This window comes from Chelonia mydas, chromosome 9 (genome assembly GCF_015237465.2).
Source record: "Chelonia mydas isolate rCheMyd1 chromosome 9, rCheMyd1.pri.v2, whole genome shotgun sequence".
NCBI lineage: Eukaryota > Metazoa > Chordata > Testudines > Cheloniidae > Chelonia > Chelonia mydas.
Genome location: NC_057855.1, coordinates 26,931,068 through 26,953,128, shown reverse-complemented (window position 1 = coordinate 26,953,128; position 22,061 = coordinate 26,931,068). Strand labels below are relative to the sequence as shown.

Sequence of the window (22,061 nt, the reverse complement as noted above, 5' to 3'; positions counted from 1 at the left end):
ATTGTTTGGTGAAAATACAACATATGGAGCCTCTTGCCTGTCACCCCAGAATCCAGGCCTGATACTTTCCTATCATCATTTTAAGATCTCGTATAGTAATGTACTTGCTGGTCCTCTATCCCCCAGATGTGCCCGGGGCATGCTCCTAGTCCAGCCATCATACATATGTGCGGGCAGCCAAGATGGTGCACATTCTGCTCTGTTTCTGAGCTGCAGTAAGGAACATATTGCCTCTAATCCCACTGACCCATCTGGCCCAGTACTAGTAGTGAGAGCTGTGAATTCTCTGCTGCCCGCCCTCTTGCACTTCCCTTTAACTGGGTTAGGGTACAATGTTGCCTTTAGTGTCCTTGCTCGTTTCTACAGAGAAGTAGTGCCGAGTATAGGCAGGGATTCAATGAGAATAAAGGTTGATATTAAACATTTTCCTTCCGATTTTTGTTAAGTGGGATAGTCAATGGAGCTAATTAAACTTCAAGCCAGACAGAATAATACCACCTATGGATTAGTGAGATTGCTCTTAGTCAGTAATTTAAGGTATATAAATGCTGTTGCTTAAATTGCTGCTGCTTTCCGCTGGCCTAAAGAACTTCTACCTGGTGAATATTGGAGAGTCTGCTATCCTGGTCTTTTAGTGTAATTTTTTTTTTAAATTAAGGATAGCTATTAGAAAGTTGAAGTGAATAAGAAGTAAACAGCTGGTCATTACTAAATTAATATGCATATTCAGATTTTGTTCGGCTAAATGTATGTCAAGCACACAGATAATCAAAAGAGTTATTTTATTATTTACATGCTTTACAAATATATTCTTGCAAATGAACAAAAGTCTCTGTGAGGATAACCTCACACATCCGTGTATTCATGATATATGCGCACTTCTGATCTTCTGATGCTTTGAAGTGACCTGATACTTTCACTCCTGGTTCGCATATTTGATTTCTTGAACAGCCTTCGTGAAAATGATCTACACATGAAAAAGTAGATGATTGGATCCAGACATACATTACATGCAGACAGGAAAAGTGTCATTTCCTTGCAGTAGTACAGAATTTTATGTGCTGAATCATCTAAAAGTTTATCTATGTGGCTAAAAGTAAAGGGTATTCTACACAAATGATATGGGAGAAAGCATGTGAAAAATACAGCTACAACAACTCTTATGCTTTGGTTGTGTTTTCGTTTTCTGCTTGATGAGCTAATAAATTGTTTGCTTGATTTGTATATGTACCTGGATATAGCAATGTAACAACCTATTAGTACTATAAGCACTGCTACAAACATACAGGTATTGATATAAATGACTGCTTCATGCCATTTTACTCCCAAGGGAGTTTTAAGTTTTATGCAATCATCTATATTTTTCCTTGTTGGATATTCATTGGTAAGAATCAAATTTGGTAAGGCTAGAAAAGCCATAACAACCCAAACACATGCAGACAAAATCTTGGTGAAAGTAATACTGTACATTCTGGAATCCCCAAATGGCTTTACCACTTTCAGATACCGGTCAATGCTAATGAGTCCAAGAAACACAATTGTAGTATACATGTTTGCATAAAACAAAACTGTGGAATATCGGCATAGAAAAAAGTTGAAGTGCCATGGTCCCAGTCTTGAGTCTTGAATTATTTTAAATGGAAATGTCAGTGTCATTAGGAGGTCTGCAACCACAATGTTTTTGAGGTAAAAGATAAAACTTGTTTTGTTTCTGATGTGGAAGAAAATCCATACCGCTAGACCATTCAGTAAGATGCTTGCCAGGAATATGATGAGGTAAAGCACTGGCAAAACAATGGTTGTAAATTCATTTTGTGTGGAGTTCCCAAGTAGACCTGTTGTGGAATTAGTTGAAATAATGTCGTCTTGGCCCAGATGATAATCTATAGGAATGATGGAAAGAAATAACGTAAGTGTGTTTTGACAGTTGTACAAATGATTGTAGCAGCTGTTCTCCAAGGCTTGTCATGTTGTTGTCTTCGGCTGAGCCCAAATGATTCTCATATAACCAGTTTAGAAAACCTGAACTTCTTTAATACAATATCCTTTATTATATATTTTAAAATAAAAGCATATAGCACTTGTTAGGCACAATAAATCAGAATACTGTAGGCATTGGTTGTTCCATGCTGCTGGAACATAAAGACAGTTCTGAAATTTAATTGATAGAAAAAACCTATGAATATGGCTAAAACTGATCATACATTTTGACTTTCTCCTTTGATTGGTAACTATAATACTTACTTCAGTCTTTAAAGCATGTTACAAAAATTGCTACATCTCAGTTACCGCATTATGAGGTAGGGATCCCACACATCCCCAATAATAATCCTACATTTACAGGTGAAGAAATGGAGGCAGAAAGGTTAAGAAAGCTGCTCAGAAGAAGGAGGTCTGCTGAGCTTGGCACAGTGTGCCTCACTGTCTTGTGAGGTTGGGGGCAGGTGGAGCTCTGAAAGATCAGCTTCTAGCCAGGCTATCCATTTTATCAAGAATACACTGTTACACTACTGCTTTTTCAAGCATGGAAGAAGGCTTGGTGCTACAGCCCTGGCCATATGGAGGTGTGATATGTATTTCTATGCACTGAGCAGTTGAGGCTGGCACACCTGCCACACAAGCCTGGGTTGTACTGTGTCAAGGTTCCTCCCCCACTCTGAACTCTAGGGTACAGATGTGGGGAGCTGCATGAAAACCTCCTAAGCTTACTTTTACCAGCTTAGGTTAAAACTTCCCCAAGGTACAAATTAATTTTATCCTTTGTCCTTGGAATAACCACTGCCACCACCAAACTCTAACTGGGTTTACTGGGAAACGTAGTTTGGACACGTCTTTCCCCCCAAAATCCTCCCAACCCTTGCACCCCACTTCCTGGGAAAGGTTTGGTAAAAATCCTCACCAATTTGCATAGGTGACCACAGACCCAAAGCCTTGGATCTGAGAACAATGAAAAAGCATTCCGTTTTCTTACAAGAAGACTTTTAATAGAAATAGAAGTAAATAGGAGTAAAGGAATCACCCTTGTAAAATCAGGATGGTAGGTACCTTACAGGGTAATTAGATTCAAAACATAGAGAATTCCTCTAGGCAAAACCTTAAGTTACAAAAAAAGACACACAGACAGAAATAGTCATTCTATTCAGCACAATCCTTTTCTTAGCCATTTAAAGAAATCATAATCTAACGCATACCTGACTAGATTACTTACTAAAAGTTCTAAGACTCCATTCCTGTTCTATCCCCGGCAAAGCAGCATACCGACAGACACAGACCCTTTGTTTCTCTCCCTCCTCCCAGCTTTTGAAAGTATCTTGTCGTCTCATTGGTCATTTTGGTCAGGTGCCAGCGAGGTTACCTTTAGCTTCTTAACCCTTTACAGGTGAGAGGATTTTTCCTCTGGCCAGGAGGGATTTTAAAGGGGTTTACCCTTCCCTTTATATTTATGACATACTGTCACAATGGCATTGGAACAATTTTTATAGTGGAGTGCTAAAAGCCATTGAACAAAACTGTATATGATGGAAACCACTTCAAGCCAGGGGGTGCTGCTGCACCCCCAGCACCCCTAGTTCCAGCACCCCTGTAGTGTCCATGATTTTTCTCCTTTGCATCCTGCAAGGGCTTGTAGGATTGAGTCCTAAGAGATTTGCCTGGGCCACTAAGGATACCGGTGTGAGGTGCTGAAGTTGGAATGGGGGGGGGGCGGGGGGCGTCTCTCTTCCCTGTCAAGTGCTCCCATTTTGCTTCTCATTGGTGTACTACTTTTATTTATTTTTAATAGCAGGCCAAATGAAATGTACTGAAAGCATCATGGTTTAAACAAATCTATTTTGTATAAACTAAATGCACCGAGGAATTTCTCAAGACAACTTGCCTGATACTTCAAGCTTTCATCCCTTGCAGCTGAGCTACTACAGCAAATGGTTTTTGTGATAGCTTAGGAAAACTTCTTTCATTGCCCTATTGTCAAAAATCTCAGGAGAGTTCTCATATAAGAAGTATAGTAATTGAATTTCTGTTACTCTTAGGATAATTTCTGAAGAAAATCTGCATTTGCAATCACTTCATTAAATTCTGCTGTAAAGTAAAAAAGAAGCAGGATGTACACATGCGTATGAAACTTTTTTTTTATATATATAACTTTGCATTGGCGTTTGTAGCTAAGAAATCTATGGTGGTCGTTATTAAACCACAGTGTACTGTTACATTTAAAGATACGTTCCCGGCTCAAAATTCCTGCTAAGGTGAGTTTATTTGTCTCTTCAATTAATTTTTTGTGGGGTAACTGAGTACTCTGAGGCATGAAATGGGGAATAAACGGTGTGCTGTCTTTCAGGTTGAAAATATCTTTCTGTGCTTTGAATAGAACATGCTTTGTGTTGGGTCACTTAGAGGAGAGAGGATAGTCTCTGCCTGAGCAGTAATGTGCTAGGATTTAAGCCTGAATGGAAGAATACACTGACATCGCATGATCCTTTTGGGTACTTCAGTTGCACAGGAGAGCCAGTCTCTTCCATGCTGCACCCATGTCTTGCATGGCTCAGCTAGGACAGTGCGAGAATGGGTGGTTTCTGTTGGCACAAGATTTACATTAGATGTGCAAGACCGTAGAATTTGTGGGTGGAATGATGGCTTGGCACCCATATAAAAGGCCTTGTGATCTACTAGGGAAATAAACAAGATATTTGGGTGGAATCACCCAGCTAACAGGTTTGTTCTCAGCTGCAAGGACTCTCTGCCTGCAGATATAGATGTGGTATCTTGTTTAATGAAATTGTGACCTATTTTTGCTATTATATTCTAATCAAACACTTCTGCATAGCGCTTTAAATCTCCAAAATACTGTACTAGCGTTTGTTAATCAAAACAGTACTCCTGTCAGACTGATTAGGGGCATTATTATTTCCATTTAACTGATGGAAAGAGATTGAGATACAGAAGGTACAATTCTTTATTGTACTCACTGGCTCAGAGGCCATAAATGCAATCACCGGGAAATTCTTCTGTTGTAAAAGGAGTAAGGTCCATAAGTGAAGCACAGTGGGCACACCAGGACCGCCATCCTCATAAAAAATAAGTCAGACCATCTCTCTGCTCTGACTGTTCCTGGCTGCTGGAATAGTCCATAGGGCCATAGACAACCAGACACGGGCCAAAGCAGCCCTCTGGAGGTCAAAGCAGCCGCTTGCCAGCGTCTGAATAGAGTGGCTTTATGCCACTTCTGTTGCTTACCTGCATCTGCTCTGAGCAGAACTAGAAATGAGTCAAGAGGAGTTAAGTGCCTGAGGCCATGCACAGATGAAGTGGCTAAGTGCAGTCCCTTCACCTATCTGTGCCTGTTATTTTGACCAACAACAGGACATTTTAAAGAATTGTAATGCTGCTTTTCAATTAAAAGGTGGAAGGAAAATTAAGTATTTGTAGGGATAGTACTGTACATTTATGACCTAAAATACTTTTTTTGTGAGAATAATAAATAGATTGTACAGTATTCTGAGTGAGAACATAAATGAATGGCAGATAGCCCATAAGGAAAAGTGGCAAATCTAATAGACTTTTTTTGAGCATTTAGCAAATTAATTAAGGTGGACTCTAACTGTACAGAGGAATATTTAATATCAATCTATTAAAATTAATAATTATGGACCAGGTCACGTTAAGTTACTGATTGACCTTAGCTCCCTTTGACTCCAAGGAGAGCTGAGTGCTCAGCATCTCACAGGATTGGGTCCTCTGTTTTACAGTGTGGATATCATGGCTTATGTAGGCGTGTAAAGATTTAGTTGACGCAACCTGTGCAAGTGCAGTATAATCAGAATTTATCTGTTATACTTACCAATATACTGGGAGTGCACTGTTGATCTTAATTTTAGGTTCTCTTTTGGCTCTGTGTCATAGCAGAACATTCTTTTATTTAAAATGATTTATTCACCCAGAATTGGGAAGGTGAGAATTCTGTTTGGCCCTTATTAAATTGCTAAATATGAAACTCAGTTTACTTAAATTCACAAAGCACAAAATTATAGTAGTGGATTTTAATGTTTGGCATATAAATATTTGTGATCCGACGTCTAACATCAATTCTGTAATTGTTAATAATTTATCTAAATGTTTCTTTTAAAAAAATAATGGCAAATAATATTGTTTAAAATTGCCTCTACCTTGAACTTCTGTGGTGTTTTGAATCAGATTGGAAATCCATAGAGGAAATGTCTGGCAATATTTTGATAGTCTTTTTTTAAAGGACTTATTTTTTAAAAATATTGCTCTTGATAGTAACTATTTCCAAATAGGGAACACTATAAACGTTTCTCAGTTAACTCCAAATTTCGAGAATTCTTTCAAATTTACCTGATATTTTTCCATATGACAAGTTGAACCCCATTATTTTTGTTGCTGTTGATTTTCAACTGAAATACTTTTCAGGAGACACAGGGTTCGTGGGCCTTGGACTTAGCCGGGGCTGTACCAGCTTTAACTTCTGAAAAATATAGGAAATAAAAAATAATTAAAAATAAGCAGAAGTTTTTGCACAACAGCAGCATCTTCCAGCATTTGAGAAACAAAACTGATCAGGGAACACAGACAGCTGGTTGTCTGAACAGTGGTTCTATTCTTCCACTTAAGTATTCCCTAATTCTTTACTCCTGTGTTCTCTCACTACACCTAAGCATCTTTTAAAGTATTGAACATCAGCATGAATTGGTGAACAGACATATGCTAATATTAAAACATAACTGCCTCACTTTGCTCAGTCTGTTGTCCTAACTACTGAAATGCCCTTGGTTGCTACTTTAGCAATTGTTTTCCTTCCTTATGAGCTGCGCTTGCAATGGACAGCTTCTGCCTTGATGAAGAACCTTGGCTTTATGCTCATCCATTGTTGGATGAACACATGCTTAAGTTTGTTCTCAGTTTTGGAATTCCTGGTGGCCAGTTTGGGCTGTTGCTCTTGTCACTGGATCCTCTAGTGCAGTGGGTCTTAACTTGGGGTACACGCATCCCCTGGGGGTGCAAGATGCCCTTTCTGGGGGTGCGAGACATGCCAGGTTTTTTTAGAAGGTAAATAATCGAAAACATAAATTAAGCACAGGCACGTAAGTACAACTACTTTGTTTCATCAAATCTATGTATTTATTAACATTATACATTTTTTAATGATTACTGTAATATACAAACAAAAATATATCTAGGTTTAAAGAACTGACCTACTTCAATGATTTTTGATAAGCGGTGCGAGAACATATTTTGAGAACCAAAGGAGTGCAGGCTGCAGTAAAGGTTAAGAACCACTGCTCTAATGGCTTTCTGTCTTGACATATTAAACCTTTATATGCCCTCTATGGATAAACGGCAAGGTATAAGAGAATGTAGCCAAGTAAAATACTGTCTGTATCTTGTGCGATGAAGAAAAATGTATGTTAAGTGCAATAACTTTTATTTTTCAAATTAAAAAATTTAATACACAGCCACAGTATACATCCATGGTGTTTTTATGTATTTATTTATATATATTGTGTGTGTGTGTGTATGTCTGTGAGATATCATTTGCTCTCGACTTAATATATGGAGTGTGGTGTGTGTTTTATCTTTTTTTGCTGGAAATTGTAATATTTTTTGCTCACTTCCTTGTGGTTTGTGTGGTGTGTTTCTATTGTGTAGCCTGTTGGGAGGTCAGCTTGAAGAGATAGCAAGAAAATCGGGCCTGAAGGGACTCTGAATGAAAGAGTGAGACACTACAATGGCAATATTATATTGCTTTGACACTGAACATAATGTGTATCAAAGTTTAATTATCAGAAATTTTCTCCCCTGTTGATTTATAAAATAACTTTGCGAATTGCTGATGTGTTTGTTATAGGAAGTAACTGTAATAGACTCTCCACTTCTGGCTCTCCAAGCTTTTTTATGTATGATTGTTAGGAAAAAACACAGCAAGGCAGACCATTTCTCAGCGCTAAGCAGTGACACCTTTAATGGCTCTGCTTCTCAGAAGTTGAAAGGAACTCCAAAGCACAGAATCAATTAGACCCACCAAAACTTACATATGTTGAAGGCCAAAACAGTGTTGAACTAAGTTTTACAAGCTTGTCACCCCTTTATCAGGGACTGACAATTAACATATTTTAAGATGCCACTACATGGTAATAAAGCATGTCACTTTTTTCCCTACTGCTACGTTTTAAGTACAAATGAAACTCCAGTCCAAACATTTAAAACTTTATTTTAATTTTGTTTCTTAGTATCTGGTATTGAGGTCCATTTTGGGACATTAAATGAAAAGAGATGGGGAATGTAGATGACAACTTGATATCTCTCAGGCATAGGAAAAAACGTTACTGGCTTATATCACTATCAGTTGTAATCATATAAATCTAGCTACATCATCCATGGTCCAGCAGACACTGGGATTGAAATACGGTGAACCGTATTATGATATTTTATACGTTCTCAGTGGTATTGTCTAGCCACCTTTCTTCTGAGCTTCTGTTAATCCATGAAAAAAGAAAAGGAGGACTTGTGGCACCTTAGAGACTAACCAATTTATTTGAGCATGAGCTTTCGTGAGCTACAGCTCACTTCATCGGATGCATCCTGTGGAAATTGCAGAAGACATTATATACACAGACACCATGAAACAATACCTCCTCCCACCCCACTCTCCTGCTGGTAATAGCTTATCTAAAGTGATCATCAAGTTGGGCCATTTCCAGCACAAATCCAGGTTTTCTCACCCTCCGCCCCCCCCACAGACAAACTCACTCTCTTGCTGGTAATAGCCCATCCAAAGTGACTACTGTCTTCACAATGTGTATGATAATCAAGGTGGGCCATTTCCTGCAGAAATCCAGGTTCTCTCACCCCCCTCCAAAAAACACACACACAAACTCACTCTCCTGCTGGTAATAGCCTATCCAAAGTGACCACTCTCCTTACAACCTGCATGAAAATCAAAGTGGGCCATTTCCAGCACAAATCCAGGTTTTCTAGTCTCTAAGGTGCCACAAGTCCTCCTTTTCTTTTTGCGAATACAGACTAACACGACTGTTACTCTGAAACCTGTTAATCCATGTAAGCCCTTTTTCTTGGTGCCCCAAAGGCACTCTACTTTGCTAGGACCTGATAGCATAATAACATAGGAAGTCTCTCAAGAGTCAAACTCGCTGGATGTCAGGTCTGCAATGATACAACTGCAGCGTGGCAGGCACTCTGGATACAGTTTTGGTTTGAAAGGAATCTCTCGGTTAAAGACAAATTTATGCGTCTTCCCTTGTCTGATGGGCAGTTCTCTGAGGGGGATTCCTTGACTAATTCCTTAAGGAACTAGCAGCAAGTAATAACTCTATATGCTTACCACATAGGAGGGTTCTGCCTAGTGGCTTTAATTCAACATAACAAATGGATATTTATCTTTTTATAAACCAAGGAGAATAGGGGATCATCTTTAAGATGCAAGGATCACAGTCTCACACTTACAGGAAATCCTAAATAATTTCTATCATAATGGATTCTACCTGGACAACCATTATTCCTATCATTCCAGGGAGTTATTTACAACCCATAGGTCTCCAACAGGCTCACCTGCATTTACTGATGACTCTCTAGCACCAACAATTCCTCCTGCACTCCCTCAGCAACCTACATCTCCAATGTCTCACAGTCTCCTTTGGCCTCTCATTGACTTCCTGATTTCATTGCAGTTGTAGCAAGTCACCTCTGGAAACAGGGTTGCAGTCATGGCCTATCCCCACAAGTGGCTAGTGTGTGGTAATTCTTTTCAGGTGACAAAAATGACAGAATCCCAACTCTTACATCTGTTCAGACTTGGGGTTTTATAAGTGAATCCCAAAGAGAGTTTGTTAATTCTTGCCCAGAACATCAATCATGTGAGGGGTTCTCTGTAATACAGTCCTCAAGGAGAGCTTTTCCAGCTGCATAGAGCATGGCGAAAGTGAAGTCAGCCAGGGAATTCCAAGTCTTGTATCACTGTTTGTCAGAGAATGTAGCTGCTCAGGCCTTACTGTACCTTCTCTTGAAATAGTACCTTGGGCTTTCTTCTGGTTCTGGACCCTATAATTGCTCCTCCTACAAGTCAGCCAGGAACAAACCTCAGAGAATCAATAAATATCCCTCTCCTGTTTAAAACTTTCTTATTCCTTTTGTCTAAATGTCTTTGATTTTAAAACAGTTATAGGAAGTGCCAAAATATGGACAGGAAGCAATAACAACAAAATTAACAACAACAACAAACACTTCACAGAAGTGCAAGTCTTGACTGTTTCACCACCTCTCTGATAAAACGCTGTCTTCTGGGAACTCCAGGGCTTCAATCTGTTAAAGAGAACTCCTCTATCTGATGAGCTTCACTATGATTATTTCTATTGTGATGGCACCTAGAGGCTCCAGTCAAGATCCCATTGAGCTAGGAGCTGTACAGTTGCATAACAAAAAGATCATGCCTTCCACAAAGACCTTATCAATTTAATGGAGTTTTTGGGTAATGATTATCCGTCTAGTTAGGGAAGCACATGTTTTGAGGTAGTACAGTTACAGTGAGGAACTTATTCTGCTTAGAGTTAAGGCTCCATATAGATGTTCTGAAGAGAAGGCATCTTTGCCTTCTGTGAAATTCTGTCAGGTCAACAAGTTAGTCAGGAGAGACAACTTATGTGTAATGAGGTATCTCAGTAGGAGGGTGGGGTTGATGAATGAGAACTGTAAGCTTATCTTTGAGAATTAGGGATCACCAAATGAAATTAATAGGCAGCAGGTTTAAAACAAACAAAAGGAAGTATTTCATCAGTCAACACACCATCAACCTGTGGAACTCTTTGCCAGAGGATGTTGCTAAGGCCAAGACTATAACAGGATTCAAAAAAGTACTAGATAAGTTTATGGAGGCTAGGTCTATCCATGGCTATTAGCCAGGATGGGCAGGAATGGTGTCCCTAGCCTCTGTTTGCCAGAAGCTGGGAATTGGCGACAGGGGACGGATCACTTGGTTATTACCTGTTCTGTTCGTTCCCTCTGGGGAACCTGGCACTGGCCACTGTCAGAAGACAGGATACTGGGCTACGTGGACCTTTGGTCTGACCCAGTATGGCTGTTTTTATGTTCTTACCCTAGTATACTTCTGGACTTCTTTGCTTTAAAGCAGCCCATATTCACAGGAAATGTCATCCTGCTCATGGTGTGAGAAGAAACCTAATATTCCCAGGAGAATTCACACTCTTCCACATATTGTTTCACCCTTAGATTTGGAAATGAAAAGTCTCCTCCTTCCTCTCCTCTCTATTAAAAAAAAGGGGACACATCTTGATGGAATGCTACAAGGTCTCATTTAGTTGGTGACTGACTTTGTCCGCTCTTGAAACAGACCCTTTTCCTTCCATGTAAATGGTATTTCTGTGCTGGACGAGGTTGGTCTCCACCTTCTTACAGTTATTTATTGCCAGTTATCTCAGCTTGAGTGAAAGTTTTTTTTTCTCTAGCCCAATTTCATTCCATCCAAGTGTGTCATACCTCCATCTTATACATATCTGTACATCTATAGTAAAAATCCTGCTATTCCATGGGTCCTTCACGCCTATTCAGCTGTGACTCTAAGGGTTCAGTAGAACCTGCACCTTTATTCAGCTGGACCTTAATTCACAATTTTTAGCATTTTTGTGGTTTGTCTCTGGTTGGTTGGGTGTGTGTGTGTGTTTAGTGTCAGTAAAAATAAAAGGTTGGCAGTTGCAATAAATGTAGGTTAAGTACATATTGTTGCATAGATGGTGCAATCTTTTACTACCAATGTTGATAGACTAGTTTATGTGCATGATTGATATAACCTCATACGAGAATTTAAATAATAGGTTACAAGACATTACACAGGGAGATATAGGATGAGTCAATAGTGTTTCTAATTACTACAGCTTTGAGTTCCCTGACCTGTTTTGGAAACGTTGCGCAGGGAAGAGTTTTAGAAAGTATGTGGCGGGGGAACATAAGAATGGCCATACTGGGTCAGACCAAAGGTCCATCCAGCCCAGTATCCTGTCTACCCACAGTGACCAAAGCCAGGTGCCCCAGAGGGAGTGAACCTAACTGGTAATAATCAAGTGATCTCTCTCCTGCCATCCATCTCCACCCTCTGACAAACAGAGGCTAAGGACACCATTCCTTACCCATCCTGGCTAATATCCATTAATGGACTTAACCTCCATGAATTTATCTAGCTCTCTTTTAAACCCTGTTATAGTCCTGGCCTTCACAACCTCCTCAGGCAAGGAGTTCCACAGGTTGACTGTGCGCTGTGCGAAGAACTTCCTTTTATTTGTTTTAAACCTGCTGCCCATTAATTTCATTTGGTAGCCTCTAATTCTTAGATTATGAGAACAAGTAAACAACTTTTCTTTATTCACTTTCTCCACACCACTCATGATTTTATATACCTCTATCATATCACCCCTTAGTCTCCTCTTTTCCAAGCTGAAAAGTCTTAGCCTCTTTAATCTCTCCTCATATGGGACCCGTTCCCGAACCCCTTATCATTTTAGTTGCTTGTCTCTGAACATTTTCTAATGCCAGTATATCTTTTTTGAGATGAGGAATGAGGTGAGGAATCTGCATCTGTAAATCTCATTGCTCTTTTCCTGATCTTTAATTCACTACTTTTCTATTTTATCTTACAACTTTTGTTTTCCCTGGACAATATTGCATATGTTAGGTCATAAGTCTAATATCTGTTTAACACTTTTTAAAATGTGAAACTTGTGTATTACAGTATAACTTTGATATATTGCATTTGCCAATTACTCCAGTCATCACCATTCACATTGGCTAATAGTTGAATTAAGTGTTTAAACGTGGAAAAAAGAGAATATTAAATTTATCATTGGTTGGCTGTATGCGTGTTCATTTTGTTACCTAACAGAACCAATTCTTTACAAGCTAATTTTAAAAGAATACAGTTTAGGTTGCAATGTAATACAGTATTTTTGTGCACATTACTTTTACAAGCACCCTTGTCCCACTCCACCACTGGAGTAAGCCCCAATGCTTCCTTTGTTTCCTTCTTCCCGTCCCATCCTTATGCCTTTCTCTATGCTGCCCCTTGTGCTTGGAATGGCCTATCCAATCCATGAATCAGGCCAGTCTACCCACCCCTTTTCTGCTCAGGTCCTTCCTAATACATTTGTTCCATGTTGTCTGTAAGAAATCTTTATTTGTCCTTTTAGGGGAACAAACAAACAATCTTTAATGGGACTCTTGGGATGTTCATGCAACATAACTGAGTAACCCATATGACCTTATTTCTGTAATCCTTGCACTTCCTCACCCCTAATTGCTACTGTTCGTTACTTTTACTAGCTGTGTAATGTCCAAAATGGATGATCAGAGACCATGCCTTTGTATTTTTATTGTTAAGAGATAAGCACACTTTTGAGAGCTGTAGAAATTACAGTAAAAAAATCAATTACTCCATTCAAATACAAGTTAAGTATAGTATACACATTGTATGACATGTTACCAGGTAATGTCTGTAGCTATCATTTGTTAAGAGGTCAAGAAAAGTTGAATGCCTATGTTTCAGGGCAAATGTTTGCACCTGGGAAACTAAGAGACTCATGGGGAAGGATTTGTGGAGGGTTTTGTTTAGAAAAGTGAAGTTTGTGATTGAGAAAGATGCTAGATGGACAGTCCCAAAGATGAAAGTCTTTTTATCTAGGAAACAATGCAGCCTGGACAAGCTACACTGTGAGCTTCTCCTGGTACCATAGCTTTGTGCCTCAACTCAGACCTGGAGAACAGTTCAATGTACCTGTCTGTGCAATACTTGGTGCTTTTGTTGAGACTTCCATAGGAGGTGTTAGTTATCTCTGCCCTGAGCCATCAAATCATCACTCAATATTTCCTAGTGTTAGAAACGCAGAGCCAGTGAGAAGAGATGGCTGTTGAGATGGGGTTGAAGAGAGTCAAGAAAGCTGTTCTGTGATGAGGCCAGTTTGTGAGGAAGTTCTACTGCTCTCTGGTTGAGTGATAGTGTGGTGTTGGAGGAGCTTAAGAAGAGATGAGGTGAGGGTTGAGGGGAAATCCAAGGAGGGACTAGGAGACCAAACAGGGTATTTTGTACTGAACACAAAAATGCACAAGAAGTTTTCTGCGATGGGAAAACGGTTCCTATTTCTCGGTATAACTAAGGAGACTGCCATTACATTCTAGTGAAACTGCAGTTCAGAGAGATAATAAAGGAAATAAATACACGCTGGGTCAGATTCTCTTATCCTTTTGCACTACAGATTGGCTGGAAATTTGCAGCATCCTTCCAGCTAAGAATCCTCCCTGGTATGCTAGTATTCTCACCTGGCATAGAGTCAATGTAGCCAGCCTTTATACATCTCTTTCCCAGCCTGTTGTAGGGGGCATTTTATGGGGTATGAAGGGCCATTGATAGGGTGCTATTGCTCTCCAGTTATTCTCAGCTGATGGACAGCCCCTTGAGGACTGATACCAGCTTTCCTAGATTAAAGCAACCTCTCCAGGCACTTGTAGCCCATAGCATGGCTGGTTTAGACTCAGCCTGAGAATGAAGGAGTTGTAACTGGATGTCTTATGGCCCTCAGCTCTACTGGGGCCTACAGAGACTGCATGCAGTGAAGAGTTTGGGCCTAAAGTGCCTACTTTACTATTATTAAGCACCTACTATTGAACAGGCCTAAGCCAGGGCTACAGTAGGAGTGCTTTGACCATACAGCTATACCAGGGTTCTGTGCCGTAAAGAGGCATTCTGTGGCTTGGATCCGGGACACCTAGAAGACTGCCTAAAGCTTTAGAATGAAGATCTTGATCAACAACTATGCTCCTCTGGCACAATGGAACTCAACAATAAGGGTAAAGCTCGTATGTGTGGGAGACAGAGCTTTCCCAGGGGCTGGTCCAAGATTCAGGGACCTTATTCCACAAGAACTAAGGACCATCATAAACCACACCTTTCACTCCAACTGCAAGATTCATTTCTTTGACCTGCCTTCTCTAACATAAATACATAGCAACATGTATATTTAACAAAAAAATGAACTCTCCCCCCAAAATACCCTACCAAACCAAGGCATTCCACTGTGTGTGTTTCTTCTCTTGGGGATGGAATGAGAGAACAAATGCATGAGATGTTCAACATTGCTTAATGCACTATTGTAAGTCACTCAGATACTACAGTGATGAGGGCAGTATCACAACATACATAGACTGGATTAATATAATAGAATCATAGAATATCAGGTTTGGAAGGGACCTCAAGAGGTCATCTAGTCCAACCCCCTGCTCAAAGCAGGACCAATCCCCAATTTTTGCCCCAGATCCCTAAATGGCCCCCTCAAGGATTGAACTCTCAACCCTGGGTTTAGCAGGCCAGTGCCCAAACTACTGAGCTATCCTGGCAAAGTACTTCTACTGTGGACATACCTTATACTGGCAAAACTGCACTTTTGCTGGTTTAACTTATTCCAGGTCCACCGAATGAAATAAGCTATTAGAAGTGAGCACTCTTATACCAATATAATTGCATTGACACTGTGGCTTTTACTGGCTTAGCTATGTCAACAAAAAATCTCACTGACAAAGCTATGCTGACAAACTGTTCTTGTTAGACCTGCTCTTAGTGTCAAATTATGCGCTCATCCATGCTGGTTTAAATTCAGAGTAACTTCGTTGACTCTAGATTTACACTCATAACTGAGTAAAATTTGGCTCTTTCTACATAACACTGCTCAAGCCCATTGTGGACAACGGCATGAATAAGACTTACTACAGAACAAGAAGAAGATAATACTGTATGCAAGTTTAATTTCAGAGCTGGCAATAGGTACTGTTATAGACCAGGAAGTTGTAGGAGGCAAAAAAGGGTTTAGAATCAAGACACCTACGTCCCTGAAAGTGACATGAGGATAGAGGCTTTTGGAAGGTATATTTTTATTACTTAGTAGCTTTTTTATTTTGAGTGTACTGATTTGAAGGAAGCAGTGCTGGAACCAGGTGCAGAGAATGTTTTAGGTAAGTTCTATGTAGAATTGTAAAATAAGTCCAGTGTTTCTAAGTATAAAATCTGCATGCCAGCTTCACAAAGCTTGCAAAAAATACTGTACCTCAAATTCTCATCTTTACTGTTAATACTGCCAGAACTTGCATAGTATAGTGTTTTGCATGGGCAGAAAAAAGAATTGTGCTATTTTACATGAATGATTTTTTTTTTTTCTTTCAACCTAGTACTGAGTTCAGCGTGCCTGGAGGTATATCCAGCAACATGCATGTACAAAGGTATATGTCCTCAGGGTGTATGACTATTTTCCCAGATTAAATTTTATGTTCAGTGGAACCAATTTTATTTTAAAGCTATGTTCATAACAGCTCTGCCGTCACTTAGCCGTAGTTTCTTTCAAACCTCAAATTTACTCCTGTGAAATTTCAGTTTTTTCTTTGTGTAATATCAGTGATTTAGTAAGAGCTTATTTGAACCCCTCGGTGGCTGAAGGCACCACTTCTTGATTTACAGGCCTTTCTGCAGGTCAGTTGGGGGAATGGAGTAATGTTTGCTAGTTACATGTGTTTTCAAGTCCTCTTTCCTCAACTCCTCTTTCTGCTCTCTTCTCTCATTATTGACTAATCTACTTCAAAATGTTCTAATTCAGATGTTAACTTTGACTTTCCATATTGATTTGTTTGCTGCTGTAGTTTCTTACCTACTGATTTCTGCTAGGGCTCAATTAATGAGTTTTTTCAGGATATCTTTTTCTTCTCTTTCTCTTTCCTCTTGATCTGTTGCTCATTAGAAGTTGACTAAACATTTTCTTTCAGGAGCACATTATATTCTGTGCAGTAGCTGTGTGTAGTCCAACAAAGCTGTGTTTTTATAACCACTGATTGAATACTTTTTGGTGATTTTATCCTTCTCCTGGAATATGTGTAACAGCTTGACAATGATGTTGATGAAATATTTTCAGTGCTTTGTTATGCTGGTGATAACATATCCATATTTCGTGGTCAAGCCGAGGATGATATATACAAAAAAGGGCAAAACTACAAGAGATGCAATGCTAAACACATCTCTCTTAGGCTTCGTTTGCTATAAGAAATGGATTCAAGAGGGCCACCCACAGGCATGGCCTGCTTTTCCATTATGTAATTGACAGATGTTTTTTCCTGTGAAGGACAGAGGAGTGCCGTTGAATGGTGGCAGACTTTGTGATGGCCCATTCTTCCTGAATCTGTCAGCCTCTTATTAGGTCATGGATATACTTTCATTCCTGTGGTAGCCTGAGCACAGAGAAGAAAAGCTGGGTAATACCCTCTCCCCTCTTCCTGTCTGTAGTCACTTCTACAGATATATGGAGGCGCTGCTGCAGCCTCACAAAGTGGCCTTCTTAGAACCCATGTTGAGAATCTCTGTCATAAAGGATGCAACTTTCATACTTTAATATACTTGACCTTCTCAACAAATGTGATCTATCAGTCTTCTGTTTTTCTCAGCAAAATCTTGGCCTCTGGCTCTTAGAACTCTCTTTCACCATTCATTTCTTACTGATTAACTTGTCTCCTTGAATCCTCCTCCTGCCTTGCTTCCTCTCTCATCCTTTTCTTCTCCCTCATCATTAACCCACCCCCCCTCATTTAAGACCTTCACCATAGCTTTGATGTGTATTCAAAGGGGGAAGGAAAAAGACCCTTTTTGACAGTGTGTCTGTCTGTCTTAGGGTTTTATCCCAGGCTCCATCACATTAGTAACGCATTCAGTTTTCTTGTCTTGGAACCCCTCCTTTCATCCCTATGTTTGGGTAACCCCAGCTTTTCTCATGGCTTCAACAACCACCTTTATGCAGATGATTCCCAAGTAAACTTCATCACCTCTGACCTCTTACTTTGTTCAGTTTTACACCTGCTTTTCTTTCTGGCGGCTTTTGGATGTTCTGCCACCAACTTAATGGCTAAATTTGAACTCCTTTTGCCATCCCCTTCCTACCCCAATCCTTTCCTCTCTCCCTTTCTTCTTCATCACTGTTGGTGTTTCATTATCCTCCCCATTACCCAGGCTTGATCTTCTTTGTTCCTGTCTCTTGTCTTCTCTCACCATATCTAGTCTGTTGCCAAATCAAACAAGTTTTAAATTCACCCTTTCCTCTCCATCTCGTCTGCTAAAATTCTTGACCATGGCCTTGGACATCCTCCTCCTCCTCCTCAAACCTTGCTGCCTTTGATCTATCCTAAATATGACTGAAAGAATAAGCTACCGCTTTTGGTGCTTGGACCATGTAATTTGGCCATTTGAATTCCTTTTATTAGCTTCCCCTTGCTCTTTGCATCAAGTACAAATTTATAGTTCTTCCCGGCAAGGCTCTTTACACCTTCACTTTTCATAAATCTCTGTATGGTCATTTCATCCTCTTCACTTTGACCAAGCCTTTCTCTTAATCACTCTCTTCACGTCCTCCTCCATGCTGCTCCTTAGCCAGGAGCAATCTCCTATCAAGCAACCTCGCTCTCATCAGGCAGATACTTCTTTAAAAGACACATAATCTGTATTGCATTTAAGTGATTATCTTCCAAAGTTATTCTAAAATAATAATAATTATGTATCAGATAGCTTAAATCATTATTTAGGTTGGAGAATCGAGCACTTGAAAGTTAGGAAATACTAGATTTATGGTTGCACGGGCAACCATAATTTTGGCTCCTTGTGCATCCATCCTGTGCACTGAATTTGGCAGGGATCCTGTGGAAAAAATAGTATATGATCATGTAATTAAAAATTATATTATAATGCATATGTACAAGGGGGATGAGTTGACATTTCCTAACTTTCAAGTGCTTGACTTTACAACTTAAATTTACTTTGAAATAGTTTTTTGTATACTGTTTCCTAAGATTTTATTTAAAAAGGGAAAAGCAAATTCTGGAGATTTGAAATAGTTTATATTGCAACCAAATCTGAATGGAATTTCATGGGACAAAGAAAATATACTTCTGGAACTCAAAAGGTTTGCCCTTGTTGTATTTCAAAGGCTTGTTGTGTGGAGCGGGGAGGAGGGTTAGAGTATCTTAAGAAAAGGTTGCAAGAATATTTTATGATGGAGAGCTCTTGACAACTAAAATATAGGAGTCTCTATCTTCACTATCAGCACTTGGACTTCTATTCCATTTAACCCAGTTGCATTCTGAGGAAACAAGGTGTTTGAAGATGACATGGAGGACTCTAGAGAGGCACTTCACGTCCTTTCTTTGTGGTGGTATGGAAACATCATTAGCAACACTTCTTCAATATAAAATATTTTACAATATTAAATTAACATAGCACACATTGTTAGACCATAAATTTGACACTACAAAGTCTCCATTATTGTTCTCCTGGCTGATTTCACCTACTGTTTATTTTGGTCAGCCAAATAAATTTAAATGTAGAAATTACTTAACATGGATCTCTCTTCACAAAAAGAGATTAAAAGACCTTGGGATGTCCAATGAGAGGAAGGAAATGCCTCCATTCCAGTTAATCAGGTAGTTTTACTAAGGCATTTTTTGGGGAGCTATAGAGTCCACTTGCCCTTCTCTGCAGGTAATATGACCAGATGCTTGTATGCAAGACACCAGATGCTTATATTTAGAACAAAACAAAATCTCAGATTAAACACATCTGACATGCCTGCTCCCCCATTCTGATGCCTTCTGCTGGTCTTGGCTCCCTGTGCAGTTTAAAGGAATGCAGGGCTCAGTGTTGCATTGTCTTCTGAATGACTTTTCAATTCAGTTGCTCATGTAGTAGCAATGCAGTCTAGGCTGTTCCAAAATCCAAAGTGCCTGAGGACCTCTGGCGCTTGGAACAGCTCAGACTTGATTGCGTGCTAGTGCATGAATGGTTGCAGTTAGGGAGTGGGGGACTAGGAATGATATTGCAAAGTTGTAGTGTGAAAGGAAACTGGAAAAAGAGGAGGAGAAGGAAGGGAGACAAAAAAGGCCATGGGAGGTGCAGGAAGTGCAACACCTGTGACAATCCATCAATTTGTTTTTTACCACACCTCTACGACAAAAAGTTGCCTTCTGTTTCTAAAACCCATTCACACAGTCCAACCTCTGTCCTGCCTCCTGCCATCTCATCTCCTTCACTTGCAGATTCCTTTAGCCTTTTATCCCCTCTTACTCCTTATAGGACCCAAGCCACATCCTCAAATCCACATGGGACAAGTATCCCCTCTCAAACAGATCAATCTCCTCTTCTCCTAAACCACCTAGGGCAGTATCCCTGGCATCAGAGTTAGAAATGAGAGGAGTGGTAGGAAATCTAATTTACAAGTAAATAAAAAAAAATGAATTAAAGGCTTTTGTGAGGTGACTGATTTCTCACTGAAAGGGTAAAATGATGCCAGGAAACACTTGATTTCAATCCTAATTTCAGAGAGGTGCTGGCCTGGGTTTCCATATGATCAGACTGATACAATTTCTTGTGAACACTGACTATATATGTTGTTTGATGACCATTTGTAGTAAGAGTCCAAGTAGACATTGTTTTAAAGCAAGCTGCAAAACCTCTAAATACCACTTGATTTAAAAACAAAACAAAACCCCTTTTCCTAACAAAAGGAAACATGTAAAGCAGGAAGAAGTTATAGACTACTATAGTACATTTGACACAGTACACAACACACATTCATTTTTAACAATATAGAAATTATAGTCTCACTGTTACTTTGAGTCCTTGGTATCTGAGAATAATCATTCAAGTGTAGAATAATCATTAAGCGATATAGGTTTTTTTGGAAGAGTCATAGTTTGATAAATATGTTTTGCCTCCTGAACTTGGAGACTTAGCAGAAGTACAGCTCATACAGTTGCTAAGTTGTTTAATAGCTATGTGGTTCTTCCAAGTGACTCTTAAACCTAACAAGTTTTAACATGATTTCAGAAGCTTATGAAGGAAGAGAACCCTTATTCTTTATAGTATAATTAACAGAAGTCAAATATATTTTTCCCTTTTTGAAAGAGGCAAAAAAAGTTGAACATAAACCTTTTCTAACTTATTTGGAAATTTATGGCATTTATTTTCAATATCAGCTACTCTGCCTTTAAGAAACAGCACTTCAGTGAGACTTTGAGCTCCTGCCCTTACATAAATATTGTAAGGGAAACAAATGGAAAAAATATTAATCTTTTTAACTTTTGGGTATAGAAAATACAATGTGTTTTCACAACATTTTGAATGGATTGAAGATTAGTAAAATGTCATTACTGGGCACAACTTCAATGCTTTACATTAATGTGATGTCTAATTTATGATTCTAAGCACTTTTAACCAGTGACATTTTTACGCCCATTTTCTACTTACTTTAGAATGGTTAAAAACAAGGTGGTATTTATATTTTTAAACACGTAATGAACACCTTATCTGACCCTTTTGACAGCACTAAAAAATCACTTACCTGTCATCATTATTGCACTCTGTTTGTTTCTTTGCTGTGTCTTGAGAATGCATTAGGCTCCTCAAAAATGCATCTTGAAACTTAAACCAGGCATAAAAGTATATCTTCCAAAAAAGTAGTAATAGAAATTATTTCTGGATGTTAAGCTTTTTTCACTTAATGTGATTCTGCCACCTTCTGATTGCTTTTTGTGACACCTGATCAGAGAGTCAAAATTCCCCGTCAGGAACAACTGAAGCAACTGGCTTTCTCGTTACTGGGAGTGACTCACATGCCAATGTGGAGGTAAGATCTGCAAACTTCCTGAGTCTGGAGTAATACTACCTAAAGAAGCAGACAGTGATTCACCTGGAGCAGTGGGTTAGAGTCTTAAATCCAGAAACATTCAAGTTAGGGAGATGTGAAGAGTCTGCAAGCATGTTTTACAGTAACTATGTAATGATGCCTATGTGTTTCAGTTAATACTACTTTGTTAGTAGAGAAAATATGAATTTAATGTGATGCTTAAAAATTTTGTGCTGGACATATGTCAATCTGTCTTCTGTTGGTCATGACCATAATGTTACCTGTTAATTTTTTTAAGCTGTCTATATTTAGGTATTTTTTAATGTCCTT

The 22,061-nt window shown here is 39.2% G+C and overlaps 2 protein-coding genes across 3 annotated transcripts in view; one reads left to right on the top strand and one right to left on the bottom strand.

Moving 5' to 3' along the window:
* The window catches only part of MED12L (mediator complex subunit 12L), a 330,957-nt gene that overhangs the window by 170,000 nt on the left and 138,896 nt on the right, over positions 1–22,061 (top strand). The gene's annotated exons all lie outside the window — the stretch shown is intronic.
* On the bottom strand, positions 726–5,906 carry GPR87 (G protein-coupled receptor 87). Its single transcript, XM_043521729.1, has 2 exons — positions 5,837–5,906; positions 726–1,883 (listed from the first exon to the last, which is right to left on the bottom strand). The coding sequence occupies exons 1-2, from the start codon at positions 5,904–5,906 to the stop codon at positions 847–849; spliced, it is 1,107 nt and encodes a 368-aa protein (XP_043377664.1). The 3' UTR covers positions 726–846.

Excerpts from the sequence above, each read along its gene's own strand:
- GPR87 (XM_043521729.1), bottom strand. The coding sequence starts at position 5,906 with ATGTTCTGCTATGACACAGAGCCAAAAGAGAACCTAAAATTAAGATCA. Across the intron at positions 1,884-5,836 it reads AGTGCACTCCCAGTATATTG|ATTATCATCTGGGCCAAGAC; the intron begins GTAAGTATAACA and ends TCATTCCTATAG.